This window comes from Nakaseomyces glabratus, chromosome G (assembly GCF_010111755.1).
Source record: "Nakaseomyces glabratus chromosome G, complete sequence".
NCBI classification, from domain to species: Eukaryota; Fungi; Ascomycota; class Saccharomycetes; order Saccharomycetales; family Saccharomycetaceae; genus Nakaseomyces; species Nakaseomyces glabratus.
In genome coordinates this window covers 345,366-359,388 of record NC_088957.1, presented here as the reverse complement: position 1 = coordinate 359,388, position 14,023 = coordinate 345,366, and the positions used below count along the sequence as shown (strand labels likewise).

At 38.8% G+C, this 14,023-nt stretch overlaps 6 protein-coding genes across 6 annotated transcripts; 5 read left to right on the top strand and 1 right to left on the bottom strand.

The window, feature by feature from the left end:
* Nucleotides 1-106: 106 nt before the first annotated feature.
* SLX8 (SUMO-targeted ubiquitin ligase complex subunit SLX8) lies at nucleotides 107-739 on the top strand (the record flags this gene model as incomplete). Its single annotated transcript, XM_446518.1, has 1 exon — nucleotides 107-739. One exon carries the CDS (start codon nucleotides 107-109, stop codon nucleotides 737-739), a length of 633 nt encoding a protein of 210 aa, XP_446518.1.
* A 1,190-nt stretch (nucleotides 740-1,929) lies between these two features.
* On the top strand, nucleotides 1,930-2,433 carry SPR6 (Spr6p; the record flags this gene model as incomplete). The annotated part of the gene is made up of 1 exon (XM_446517.1): nucleotides 1,930-2,433. One exon carries the CDS (start codon nucleotides 1,930-1,932, stop codon nucleotides 2,431-2,433), a length of 504 nt encoding a protein of 167 aa, XP_446517.1.
* Nucleotides 2,434-2,960: 527 nt separating this feature from the next.
* BOI2 (Boi2p) lies at nucleotides 2,961-5,717 on the top strand (the record flags this gene model as incomplete). Its single annotated transcript, XM_446516.1, has 1 exon — nucleotides 2,961-5,717. One exon carries the CDS (start codon nucleotides 2,961-2,963, stop codon nucleotides 5,715-5,717), a length of 2,757 nt encoding a protein of 918 aa, XP_446516.1.
* An 831-nt stretch (nucleotides 5,718-6,548) lies between these two features.
* TMN3 (Tmn3p) lies at nucleotides 6,549-8,663 on the top strand (the record flags this gene model as incomplete). Its single annotated transcript, XM_446515.1, has 1 exon — nucleotides 6,549-8,663. One exon carries the CDS (start codon nucleotides 6,549-6,551, stop codon nucleotides 8,661-8,663), a length of 2,115 nt encoding a protein of 704 aa, XP_446515.1.
* A 745-nt stretch (nucleotides 8,664-9,408) lies between these two features.
* On the bottom strand, nucleotides 9,409-9,927 carry LSM4 (U6 snRNA complex subunit LSM4; the record flags this gene model as incomplete). Its single annotated transcript, XM_446514.1, has 1 exon — nucleotides 9,409-9,927. One exon carries the CDS (start codon nucleotides 9,925-9,927, stop codon nucleotides 9,409-9,411), a length of 519 nt encoding a protein of 172 aa, XP_446514.1.
* A 659-nt stretch (nucleotides 9,928-10,586) lies between these two features.
* On the top strand, nucleotides 10,587-13,928 carry KAP123 (karyopherin KAP123; the record flags this gene model as incomplete). The annotated part of the gene is made up of 1 exon (XM_446513.1): nucleotides 10,587-13,928. The coding sequence occupies one exon, from the start codon at nucleotides 10,587-10,589 to the stop codon at nucleotides 13,926-13,928; it is 3,342 nt and encodes a 1,113-aa protein (XP_446513.1).
* Between the last annotated feature and the right edge of the window lie 95 nt (nucleotides 13,929-14,023).

Genomic DNA, 14,023 nt, shown 5'->3' with positions numbered 1-14,023 from the left:
TGTATGATTAGAGAATGATTATAAGTTAAACTAGAAGTTTCTTAGATATTTAAGTTAGTGTGTTTGTATTTACTTTGGTTTAATGACGCTCAGAGTATATTGAGCGATGGCTAAATCTGAGAGTGGTGAACATGCTGGCAGTGTTCCCACCGATGGCAACGACAGTGATGGCTCTATAACAGTAATACGCGAGGAACGGTCTAACAGTGATTTCGGATCAGAGATGATAAATATGTTGCAAGATGATGAAGATAGCCAACGTGAGACCAGCGTGAGTGAAGACCAGATAGAGACAGACCTAGATATAGAGCATTCTCCCAAGAAGAGAAGTCATGCTTCCATGGAGGGCGAAGGTAGTGACTACGACGATGATGACGATGACTTGGAAGTAACTAATATGAACAAGAGGCGCAATGCAGACTTGACACCCGAGACCATCAACTTGGAAGCCGAGGAACAGCAAGTGGTCGAGATACCAGACGAAGAGGCCAATGACGAGGAGAGCAAGAAAAGGGAATACAAGCGGGTACGAGACTACAAATGTCCTATATGTTTCGAGCCACCAGATGTTGCTATTATGACTCCCTGCGGGCATGTATTCTGTTGCGAATGCTTGTTCCAAATGGTAAACAACTCAAGAACTCCTCGTAAAGGAGGTGTCTGTGCTCTATGCAGAAAGACCATAAACATGAAACAGATCAAAATGCTAGTACTCCGAAAAGTACAGAAGAAGACCTGATTTCAACAAATTGCATTAACAGACTACATAATATACCCTTTATCGAATACACCCCATTTAGACACTATTCCCCAAAAAATTTCTATAGATATTTGTTATCCCCCCCAACTCATATTCGTTGGGTGGTGTATAGTTCTGCACAAGTGTATATCTCGCCCAATTCATCCTATTTCTAAAGAATTGGCCGGTGTTAGATCACGACACGAATCTGTCCGTTTTTCAGGGATTCTTGTCACATCAAAGTTCTCTCACTATTAAACATCTTAAAAAGAAATAACTGCTGCAACTACGCACCTGCAAGCACTGCTATGAATTTGGGGGACGAGAGAGTCTTCTTATCTATCTAGTCCTGACAACGAAGAAACTAGGAACATTGCAAAGTGGGCTTCTCTTGAATAAAATGGGATAGCCTTTGCTCTCACGGTGTTCTCTGTAATCCTCACAAATTGACGTAATAGCCTCTTACTACTTATTCCTTTGGCATCGCCCTATTTGCACCGTGGACTAAAAAAAAAAATTATCAAAAAAAACAAAACTGTTAATCCTTTGTATCTCTCTGCCACAATCTCTTGCGTGAACAGGCATCAAGCAAGCATTACACATTTCAACAAAGTAGTACAAAGTGTTATAGAAGAACACATTCCTAGTATCCTTCTCCCCCTTGGCAAATCCAGTTTTAGAAGACGATCATTCTATATTCTTATCCGAGACTTTTTTTTTAGAATTTAGTCGTATTGCTTTGTTCCTGCTCACTTACTACTTGCTTGCTTTCTTTCTTTTTGTGATTTCTATACTTTGTGATTCCGCTTGATAAATAATAGCCCAATACTCTGTCCCTTTCCCACACATATCATATGCGATCCTTTTTCTTTTAACCAATAACGCTGTTGTCTTGCTAAAAAAATGCCCTTCTTGTGCCATTTTTCTCTTATATGATAGTACCCACACACATAAACAGTATGAAGGAGATTATGGGCACTAAACTGGAATGTTCTAAATCTCTCCAATATATATATACCCACGTCTTAAATTTAATTATAAGTATCTTATTGTAATCGTAGTCATCAAGAACAAGATCAACATAATAAAAATTATCTAGGCTGCTACAATAGTGCAACTTACAATACAGCATATAACAAAACTTAAAGAACATATTAGAACATATATAATACAGGAGCAAATATAGCATTATGATCGCCAAGGAAAATGCGAACACTGTTCTGGAGTGTTTCAAGATGAATTTTATGAACGCTAACATATCCAGCAATAAGCAAAAAGGGTACCGGAAGTACAGCAGTAGTTCAAGACAGCGGTTCCTTGAGTTCAACAATGTGCTCTCGCCGCGAATCAAATCTCGGGCCAGCGTGAAGAAGAAGACTCACGTTGCAAGGTTCTTATCTCGCCAAAGAAAGAACAAGAAACCCACACCTGTTGAACCCGAAGAGTTGGAAGGCCCAACGCTTCTCCGATTTGGACAACTGGCGGGCGGCAGAGACGAACGCGCTACTAGGTGCCCACTAAGAGGAATTAAACATGGTCTACACATAAACCCAGACCTGCATTGCTCATGTGGCAGCTTATCCATTAAACCAAGCCCGCTACAACAATCACAGAAGCAGACTAAGGAAAAGGATTGCTCCATGGCTCACATGTCGAAGCCTTCACATATAGCCACTAAACTATACCTGATATGATCTCAGAAACAATGAATTTTACGAACATACACTCACATATAGATAGAAATGCATTTCTTTTATTCAACATATAATTAATATTCATAACAAATTTTTTGACATCATCAGCTTGTTTTTTTTTTGGCAATATGCACTTTTGAAGTGAGCATAAAAGGTTAGTCATCAGGACTAGAAAACCACAAAGTACTACCAGAATATCCTCCAATTTAACCAGCTTACATCCACTACATTAATATATATTCCAAAACCTGTATAACATATAATATTGCTGAAGCTCGCTGGATGGGCTTCGTCACTCTAAAACCGGACACCGTATGTGGACACCTCATGCTAAATTTTTAAGGAGCCACTCAATCCCTAACTGAAAAAAAACAACATCGACTATAAGTACCTTTGAGTCCCGGGAGCTATATCAAGGGCCAAAACCATAGTCATAGCTCAACGACCGGCACCTCATTTAACTTTTACTCCATTAGAAGGTTTATTTTGGAGGGAAATAGGAAACATACTGTATTGTTTTTTGAGTTATGTCTGGCGTGAATACCCCGAAGCTTGCACAGCTGGACACCAGTTTTGCGAGGAATGCTAGCACCAGCTCGGCAGCCACACCAAGTTCCCAGACATTTAGTAGTAAAAGCAGATTTCCTCTGTATATTGCTATAAATGCATACACAAAAAGGATGGAAGATGAGCTGGATATGAACCCAGGTGACAAAATTCAAGTGATTAACGATGATGGTGAGTTTAACGACGGCTGGTTTTATGGGCGGAACCTGAGAACGAAAGAGGAAGGGTTGTATCCCGTGGTTTTTACTCAGGTGTTGGCAACAGAGAGAAAATCTACAGTTATGAGAGCAAAATCTTCGAAGCGTATATATAGCCCAAGCTCTCGAGAAGACCTAGTGAATTCTCCAGCACTTTCAAATTCTGAAGTAATGAACGATTTGCCATCTCCTTATCTAGTTGAATCTGGAGCTTCTGCTTTCACCAATAATGTAAACCGTAACGTCTCAGTGAAAAGCACGATAAGCGATATCGATAAGGCCTTAGAAGATTTACAGCATGCAAATGTGAACGATACTACGTTATCATCAGCTAATTACAACTCTGGAGATGTGACACAGAACACTGTATACTCTACTACGCAAGGCTTGAATGTGAATGAAGCCTCTACAGTGAGCCTACCGAGAAATCAAAACGAAATCATGGAGTTGATGAATGTAGAAAACTGGACACCAGATGAAGTAACTGCATACTTTATAGGCCATGGGTTTGATATCAAATCAGCTAGCAGTTTTCAACAACACAAAATTTCTGGTAAGATATTGCTTGAATTACAACTGGAGCATTTAAAAGAATTGGATATTAGCTCTTTTGGCACTAGATTTGAAATGTATAAGCAGATAGAGATGATCAGGGAAGTTGTTGCTAGAGAAGGTAAAGTGGGCTCACACGATGTGATAAGAGTGGAGAAAAATAGAGACAGAAACGACGCCAGTGCTTTAATGCCTGCCCCAACTCTAAACACCAGTGCTCCTAGGAGTCATCCAAGGAATGCTTCTCATTCACTAGAAGACCTTCCATCAAGTGAAACACGAACACCTTCTACCAAACATAGACCTACATCCTTATGGATAGGTGGTGGCAGTGTCTCCGAGGAGAAGGGTGACTTGTTTGTTTCACCAAGAAGGGCTCCAAAACCACCTTCTTACCCCAGCCCTGTGCAACCGCAGAGACTACCTACATTTTCGAACGATGAACAGAAGGCTGTTAGAGAAGTAAGTCAATCAACACAAATAGATACTAATGTAGGCAATTCAAAAAGTTCAAGTGCAGACCAAAGCAATTCAGAAACTCCGTTGAGTCCATTCAAAACTGTTATGAATAGAGTGTCACTGCTTTCGCCAATAAAAAGTGAGAAGAAGCGCGATGAGGCGAATGAAAGTGCTATCTCCGAGGATGCCAGCGCAACTTCAAGTATATATGCAAGCCCATCAAGGTCTCTTTCAATGGTAGATATTAAAAAGAACTCAGACAAACCTCAAACTAAAACTCACAGAAGAAATTCTTCGATTGCTAGTTTCTCTTCAAATGGTAAAGTAACTGAGCGTAAACCAAGTGGCAATGACAGAAGTAAAGTAGCATCTATATTTTTGAGTCCCTTTAAACAGCAATTCACAAACAATGCTACCAAAAGCTCTCCATCAACTACTCCTACTTCACCCTCAGCTGCTAAACAACCAACTCCGGTTAAGCGTAGTCCACAACCGGAGAAAAGATCAGTTAGCGCAAAGACACAAAGTAAAACTAAGTCGGCCATAGCTAGTACTGCTATTGCCGAGGAACCACAAAAGAGATCTGTTAGTGAAGCTGTAAAATCCAAGAACAAATCTACCAAGCCTGGTTTGAGAAAGCAACATACCTCGGCATTTACTGAGGGTTTGAGATCTATCAGTGTACGAGACGCTATGAAAAATGCAGACTATTCTGGGTGGTTAAGTAAGAAAGGTAGTGGTGCTGTGAGCGTGTGGAAAACAAGATTCTTTACCTTACATGGTACTAGACTTTCCTACTTTGCTAACACTACTGATACAAGAGAACGTGGTTTGATAGATATTACCGCACACCGTGTTATCCCTGCCAAAGAGGATGATAAACTAGTTTCGCTATATGCTGCAAGTACAGGTAAAGGCCGCTTCTGTTTCAAACTAATTCCACCGCAACCTGGATCCAAGAAGGGTTTGACTTTTACTCAACCAAGAACGCACTACTTTGCTGTCGACACTAAGGATGAAATGAGAGGATGGATGGCAGCATTAATCAAAGCAACTATAGACATCGACACCACTGTTCCAGTAGTTAGTTCATACTCCACACCTACTGTATCACTAAGCAAAGCTCAAGAGTTGTTGGCTGAAGCGAGAGAAGAGACTAAGCTGAGGGAAGAACAATTACAAAACCAAGAGAGTTTATGGAATGAAGATGACCATGGAAGCCATCCAGATAAGTCCCTCAATCACACCGCTTCCTCCCACAATGCCGAAACAACAGTTATAACTTCCGATTCAGATACAAGTATGAATACACCAAACTTATCAAGCACCACTGCAGGTACCAATGGTTTTAGTAGTCCATTCTTACTAGCTTCCGGTATGGCCTCACCTGCTATTGCTAGGAAGACTAGTAGACAAACAAAAGAACCAGGAAAATTGGAGGATAGTACCAAAGCAGAAGATACTGGATACTTTGACACCGAACACCATAAACCTGCTGAACATATTTGAAAATGCTACTAAGACCATTTATTTCTTTGCTATCGAATATCTCTTCCGGAAAATTTTTTTTTACTTTGACATATAAAAGTAAAGCTTTCTTTTATTTGTAAACGTCAGATTTTACATCACAAAAGAAAATTGTAATATTTAAGAATAAAATCTTTTGAATAGCTCCCAATAATGGCATCAAAATCCTTGCTTGATTGGGCTATATGCTAAAAGATACCCCCTTAGAATGGAAAAGATCACTTTTATTCCCATACTAACCTGTTTTACTTTTTTTCTTACCAAATAAATATTTTGTAATTTACTTTACCTAATCTACTTTTAATGACTAATTTATACTTATTACTATATCATCTTTAGTTACAATATTAGAAGTAAATGTGGGTCAATCAGCTAATTGCTATTATGCAAATCCACAGTGATCGCTTACTCAGAATTACGTTGATAGAAAGGAAAACCTGTAACGATTTTCTCAACTTTTCGGGGCCCCGAGAAAAGTACCTGACACGCATGACAAGACAACTGAAAAAAAAAAAAAAAAAATAAAAACAATAACAATAGCAAGAAAGTGTTCATTTCGAATACTGCAATTGCAATTTTGGGGAGGAAAGTTTAATAAACTATCTTATTTTTATTGCAGTACTAGAGTTGAATTTTGTTGTTCAATAGTGCCAAGCTTGACTGTTTAACTTTAAAACAATTGATAGACATCACATTATTAAAAAAAAGGATACAACATAAAATTGCGGGGGTAAAGGTACATAATTGCCCAAAGATACAACTTTTTGAACCGATATCTAATCCAAATTTTGATAACACTGCACACTATATGATATGACTACTTCGCGGCCTGCTAATCGCATGAAAAGTGCGGTTTCCATGCTATTGCTTCTGGCTCTTGTAGCTTCTCTAATAAAGTTTTGTTTTTGGATAATACCGTCAGTATTGTCAGCGATTACTTTAAACTATAACTCACATGGTTGGGTAAACCCTAATCTATACAAAATAGGAGACCATGTCGAACTTATAGTTAATAAAGTTGAATCTGACCTTACTCAATTGCCTTACGCTTATTATGATTTGCCTTTCATTTGTCCTCCAACCAAAGAAAAGAAACCTTTACATCTATCCCTAGATGAGATATTCCGTGGTGATAGAAAATGGCAAAGTGACTATAAGTTGTCGTTTGGAATTGACAGTCCTTGTGAGATATTATGTGCCAGAAAGACAAAGAAGGAGGGTATGATAAAAGCAAAAGAACTTGTTCAACAGGGCTATGTGACCCAATGGCTTATTGATGAAAGCTTACCAGCTGCAACTACTTTCATTTCTAGTACAAACCACAATAAATACTACGCTGCAGGTTTTCCAGTAGGATACGTAGACGACCGTACTGGTAAGACATTTTTGAACAACCATGTTATGTTAGTGATCAGATACCACCCTGTATCTGAGGAAGAATTTACAATAGTGGGATTTGAAGTGTATCCTAAATCGGTTAGTGACTATCACTGCCCAGGTGCCAATAAAAACCATGATAAATATGAAATAATTGTTCCAGAGAAGGATGATGAGTTAACGTTTATACCTTTCACCTACTCTGTTTATTGGAGGGAAGAATTTGAAGTTGATTGGAATCATCGCTGGAATTATTTTTTGAACAATGGTGAATTATCCAATTCAAAAGCAAACCAATTTCATTGGATGAGCTTTTTGAATTCGGTAGGAATCGCGTCAATGACCACTACGATTGTATCAATAATCTTATTGAAGATATTCAGCAAAAAGGAACGGGAAAGTCGTAATATAAATACTTCAACAAATTTAGGTCAGGACAATGAAGATGATAATGATGATAAAATATCTGGCTCTGTATTTGTTAATGCCAAGACTTGGATAACTGTGGGGAAGATTCCATATTGGAAAGCTCTAATATGTCTAACTTCTATGGGTATCCAATTCTCATTTACAATCCTAGGCTCTTTAATTATCTCCTGCTCTTTGAGTAAACTTCATAATATCAGATTCACTGTGCTAACCATGTCCCTGATTTGTTTTATCTGTGGGGCTGCTATATCTGGGTATATTGGATCTAGACTTTACATTGAATATCAAATTTTAAAGGGATATCTAAGAAATGAAGTGAACAGAACCAAAGTCTACAAGTTTTCAGTAGTTTGTGGATCTTCTCTTCCAGGTCTATTGATGGTAATCTCCTTCTCATTGAATTGCATAATTTTGGCACACGACTCTACTAATGCATTACCATTCAAGACTGAGGTATTCCTTGTATCTATATATTTTGTGACATGCATTCCATTAAGTCTCTTGGGAGGTGTACTGGCTTTAAATTGTAAGGTTGACAGTTACAACACATTGAAAAGAATTACCTCATTAAGGAGGAACACTATTTCAAGGAAATCTAGGAGTGATTTTACTAAAAAAGTCTCCTTATATCAAAGACTTGTTTTTGACATCAAACATGATTCTTTCACTACTTTTGGCGCCTTAGCGGGTGGGTTTTTCTCTTTCATCATTATTTGGGTTGAATTGCAGTATGTTTATAAATCAGTATGGTTAGAGAAGACCAGCTTTTACTATTATTATGGATTTTTACTTGCAAATATTTTGATACTTTCCATTGTTACCATTGAAATTGCAATTATTGGCTGTTACGTTATGCTAAAAGCTAAAAATGATAGATATCTACGTCACACCTGGGGATGGAAGAGTTTTTTAATGGGTAGTAGTTGTGCCTGGTATATGGAATTATATTCTCTTTACTACATCTTTTTTGTGTTAAACATGCAAGGGTTCTCATCTATATTCATTTCTGTTTGTTACAGTCTTCTATTTAACGGTATGTGTGGCTGGGCATTAGGCTCCTTGAGTTATCTAACCAGTTATATGCTTGTCACACAAATCTATAAAGTAGACCTTCAGATATAATTTGCTGGCTGCGTGACATAGTACACTCAATTCAATCCTCATCTACAATTTCATGAGTCCACTGGAGTATAAGCAACCCTTGCAGATTCGATTGGGCAATCTCGGCGAGGATATTTTATAGCATTCATCCCAATATTTAAATATATCTAATAATCGTAATGAATAATTAATAATAAGCATTTGCAATCACTGTTTAGCTATTAACCATTTTATATAAATATAGCAGATTAACCCTCATCTGCCCTCCCTGTACTAATATATTTCTATTAAGAAAAACAATGCATTAGTTTATATTTACAATGACAAATAATATAAAAAAAAGTGAAACTTTCCATATCGATTTAACTAATATTACAAAATAAATATATGAACTGAACTGCAAAAGAGATATGAAAAACTTCTCCACATATTTTGTTTGACATGTCGAACTCTAATATGTATACGATCACTCATATTTGTAATTAAATGCACACAATTAAAGTCAGATAGGAAAGAGAGTCTTCATCTTGCTTTCATATGGAGTAAAAAAACCGAACTTGGGAAACTCCAACAATTGTTTTTATTTGGTAATTTTTGATGTGTACGTTATTCATGAAAGTGAAAGAATAAAACAAAAAAATTGGTAGTAAAGTCACATTAATGCACAAAGTGTTCAACACAGCGAGTAAGTCTATATCCTATTAATCGTCTTATTGTCTTATTGTCTTATTGAATGTTGAAGTCATGTCTATCTTGGTCCGATAATCTACTCAAATTGTTGATTCTTTTGACCCTGACTTTGACCTTGGCTTTGGTTTTGGTTTTGGTTTTGGTTTTGGTTGTTGTAGTAGCGACGGTTGTTGTAGTTTCTCCTGTTATTATTATTGTTATTATTATTATTGTTGTTGTTGCCATTGTTGTAATTACCACCAGTGTTATTCCTCCTATATCCGTAGTTGTTTTGATGATTTCTGTTGTTAAACTTTCTATTATTGTTATTATTATTATTGTTGTTGATTTGTTGCTTGACCTTCTCTATGATATCATCTTGAAGTGTGATATATTTTATATAAACACCCCTGACGTAGATTTCTTTAGACTTAACAACTTTAACTTGAGGCAAGTTTGTGTTGTTCTCACTACCTTTGTATTCATTCACATTGGCAAGAGTCAGATTCATCCAATTATCCACATTAGTCAGCTCACCCTCCACTATATCACCATTCTTCAGCTCTATACGCATCTGCTGTCCCTTGGCATTAGTTAACAAGTAAAGTGGTAGCATCTTTTAATCTTCAAGCGAGTACGCAGTTCAATTTATGTATTAGACCCTTATTTTCCTTTTCAACGTAGGTTCTCAGCAGTCAATAAACCAAATTTTCTTCCTTTAACCAATATAAAAAGAAGTTGATAACGTTCCAGTTCCTATAGAATTATAAACCGGTTTAACTGAATGTAATAGACACTATCACTCACCATTAATACCATCAATTCACCACTATTTACACCTTATTTGCTGTTTTTTTTCTATTCAGCACCAAATTGTTGATACTTTTGGTGAAAATTTTGTCTCACTCTACACGCCATACTTAAGTTTTTCAATTTTTTTTTTGCAAAAAATTTTCAGAAGAAATCCATTGTGAACTTTTGCAGTTTGTCACCAAATGAGATGCGATGAGCTAGCTCATCGCATCGCAATAAACATCTGATTCATGTTTTTAGCTTTTATTTAATGTAAATTCGGCAGTATATTTCAAGTTATAAGTGGAGTCTCTCATATATTTATATCTTGTATTTGTTGGAAGAAGTCACCGGGAGATTGAAACAGGAAAGATACCATAGAAGGGAAAAAAACATTACTATAAGAAACAGGAGGCACGGTTTGACACGATATAGGTATTCTTTCTTTTGTAAATCGAAAATCTTTAAAAAAAATATAATAAAATGGATCAACAATTCATCTCTCAACTAGAGCAGGCTTTGGCTGCTGTTACTCAACCAAACTCTGCTGGTTTGAAAGAGGCCACCAAGACATTGCAAAAGCAATTCTATACACAGCCAAATAGTGTTGCCGCTTTGGTACACATTCTACATCACAGCAACGATGATGCTTTGAAACAACTAGCTGGTGTTGAGGTTAGAAAACTGATTCCAAAGCACTGGGCTTCTATTGATGTGGCTACCAAGAATGGTATCAAGGAAACCGTGTTGCAATATGCTTTCAGTGAACAAAAGGAAATTATTCGTCATTCCAATGCTCGTGTTATTGCCGTTATCGGTAGTGAAGAGATGAGTGACAACCAATGGCCTGAGTTGATTCCAAACTTGGTGCAAGCTGCTGCCGGCGAGGACTCAAAGACTAGAGAAACTGCAGTTTTCATTTTGTTGTCCTTGTTGGAAGATTTTGACTCCAGTTTAGTCAGTTACATAGATGACTTCTTGACCCTATTCTCTCAAACCATCAATGATACTACCTCTTTGGAAACAAGATCTCTATCTGCACAAGCTTTGAATCATGTCTCTGCTTTGATCGAAGAACAAGAAGAAATCAACCCACAACAAGCTGCCAGATTTGCCGCTATGATTCCATCTGTGGTCTCTGTTTTGGAAGCTGTTATCAAAGCCGATGATGTTCCAAACACTAAGCAAATCTTCAACTGTTTGAACGATTTCCTGCTATTGGACTCGCAACTTACTGGTAACGCCATCGTTGATCTAATCAAGTTGGCTTTGCAAGTTGCCATCAACACAGAAATCGATGAAGATGTTAGAGTTTATGCTACCCAATTCATCATCTCAGCTTTGTCTTGTAGAAAGTCCAAGATTATTCAAGCTAAGCTAGGCCCTGAGATTACTTTGACTGCTTTGAAGATTGCTGCTGAAGAAATTGATGTTCAAGATGAATTAAACAACGAGGATGAAGCTGGTGAAAATGAAGAGAACACCCCATCAATGGTTGCTATCAGACTATTGGCTTTTGCTTCCACTGAATTACCTCCATCTCAAGTTGCAGCTGTCATCATAGAGCACTTGCCAACTATGTTAAACTCTCAAAACGTTTTCGAGAGAAGAGCTATCTTGTTGGCTATCTCCGTCGTTGTTACTGGTTCTCCAGACTACATCTTGTCTCAATTTGACAAGGTTATCCCAGCTACTATTAGTGGTTTGAAAGACAATGAACAAGTCGTCAAGTTGGCTGCATTGAAGTGTGTTCACAACTTGACCACTGATTTGCAAGACGAAGTTGCCAAGTTCCATGAGGACTACTTACCATTAATTATTGACATAATCGACAATGCTGGTACTGTTGTTATCTACAACTACGCAACTGTTGCCCTAGATGGTATCTTAGAATTCATTGCTTATGAAGCTATTGCCAAGTACTTGGAACCATTAATGAACAAGTTATTCCACATGCTGTCCACAAGCAACTCTTCCAAGCTAAAGTGTGCCGTCGTATCCGCAATTGGTTCTGCAGCTTTTGCTGCCGGTTTGGCCTTCGTTCCATACTTCAAGACCAGCGTCCAATACTTGGAACAATTCATCCAAAACTGTTCCCAAATTGAAGGTATGAGCGAAGATGATATCGAACTAAGAGCTAACACCTTCGAGAACATTTCCACTATGGCTAGAGCTGTTAGATCTGAAAACTTCGCTCCATTTGCTGAACCATTGGTCAACTCCGCTTACGAAGCTATCAAGACTGACTCTGCTAGATTAAGAGAATCTGGTTACGCTTTCATTGCTAACTTGGCTAAGGTTTATGGTGAAAACTTTTCCCCATTCTTGGAAACTATTCTACCAGAAATCTTTAAGACTTTAGAGTTGGACGAATACCAATTCAACTTCGATGGTGACGCCGACGAATTGGCTGCTCTAGCTGATGGTGCCACCGAAGAAGAGCTACAAAGCAAGTTTACAGTCAACACCGGTATCTCTTACGAAAAGGAAGTTGCTGCCGCTGCTCTTTCTGAGCTAGCTTTGGGTACTAAGGAGCATTTCTTGCCATATGTCGAACAGTCCTTGAAGGTTTTGAACCAACAAGTTGACGAGTCCTATGGTCTAAGAGAATCAGCCTTGAACACCATTTGGAACATTATCAAGGCTGTTCTACTAGCCTCCAAGGTCCAACAAGACGAATATCCAAAGGGTTTCCCAGCTGCCTCATATGTTGACCCAAGTGTTCTAGCTGTCATCCAAACCGCCAGAGAGACCACATTGAGCTACTTAGAGAACGAGTTTGAGACCTCTATGGTTATCACTATCCTAGAAGATTTTGCCAACATGATCAAGTTGTTTGGCCCTATCATTATTATGGACAACGGTAACTCTTCCCACTTAGAAAACTTGTGCTTGCAAGTTTCTAGTGTTCTAGAGAACAAACACACATGTCAAGTTGCGGACCTCGAAGAAGACATTCCAAGAGATGAAGATCTAGACGCTTCTGAAACCGAGGCTACCTTATTAGACGTTGCCCTTGAAGTTCTAGTATCTCTAGCTGTGGCTCTTGGTCCAGACTTTGCCAAGGTCTTTGAACCTTTCAAGACCACTTTGTTGACTCTATGTCAATCCAAGTCCAAGAACAAGAGATCTTCTGCTGTCGGTGCTGCTTCTGAGATCGCGCTAGGTATGAAGGAGCAAAATCCATACATCCATGAGATGCTAGAGGCTCTTGTGATCAGACTGACCTCCGACAAGTCCCTAGAAGTCAGAGGTAACGCCGCCTACGGTGTTGGTCTACTGTGCGAGTACGCTCCATTTGACGTCTCTCAGGTCTACGAGCATGTCTTGAAGGCTCTATACCAACTACTGAGTGTCGCTGACGAGAAGGCTGCTGACGACGACGAGGCCACCAGGGAGATCATCGACCGTGCCTTCGCCAACGCCAGTGGTTGTGTCGCCAGAATGGCTTTGAAGCACCAGAACCTGATCCCTCTGGAGCAAACTTTGCCAGCATTGCTGTCCCACTTGCCATTGAAGACTGGTTTCGAAGAGTACGACCCGATCTTCAAGCTCATCATGCAGCTGTACGAGTCCAACAACGAGGTCATCTCTGGCTTGACACCAAACGTCGTCGAGCTGTTCGGCCACGTCTTCACCATGGAGAACGAGAGGTTGAAGCTAGAGCGCGAGTCTACACTGGGCAGAGAGGAGAACATGGAGAGACTAAGGCAATTCCAGTCCGAGGACGTGCGCGTCAAGGTAGTCGAGCTGCTGAAATACCTGAACAGCAAGTACAACGGCGTCGTCGCCCAAAACCAAGTGCTAGCACCAGTGATCGCCTGATCTCGTCTGCCCTCCCCTTATATCATTATGTAAATTAAATATGAAATCCAATATATCAGCTGTCGGTCTTATACACGTTTCGGGCTTTAATTAAA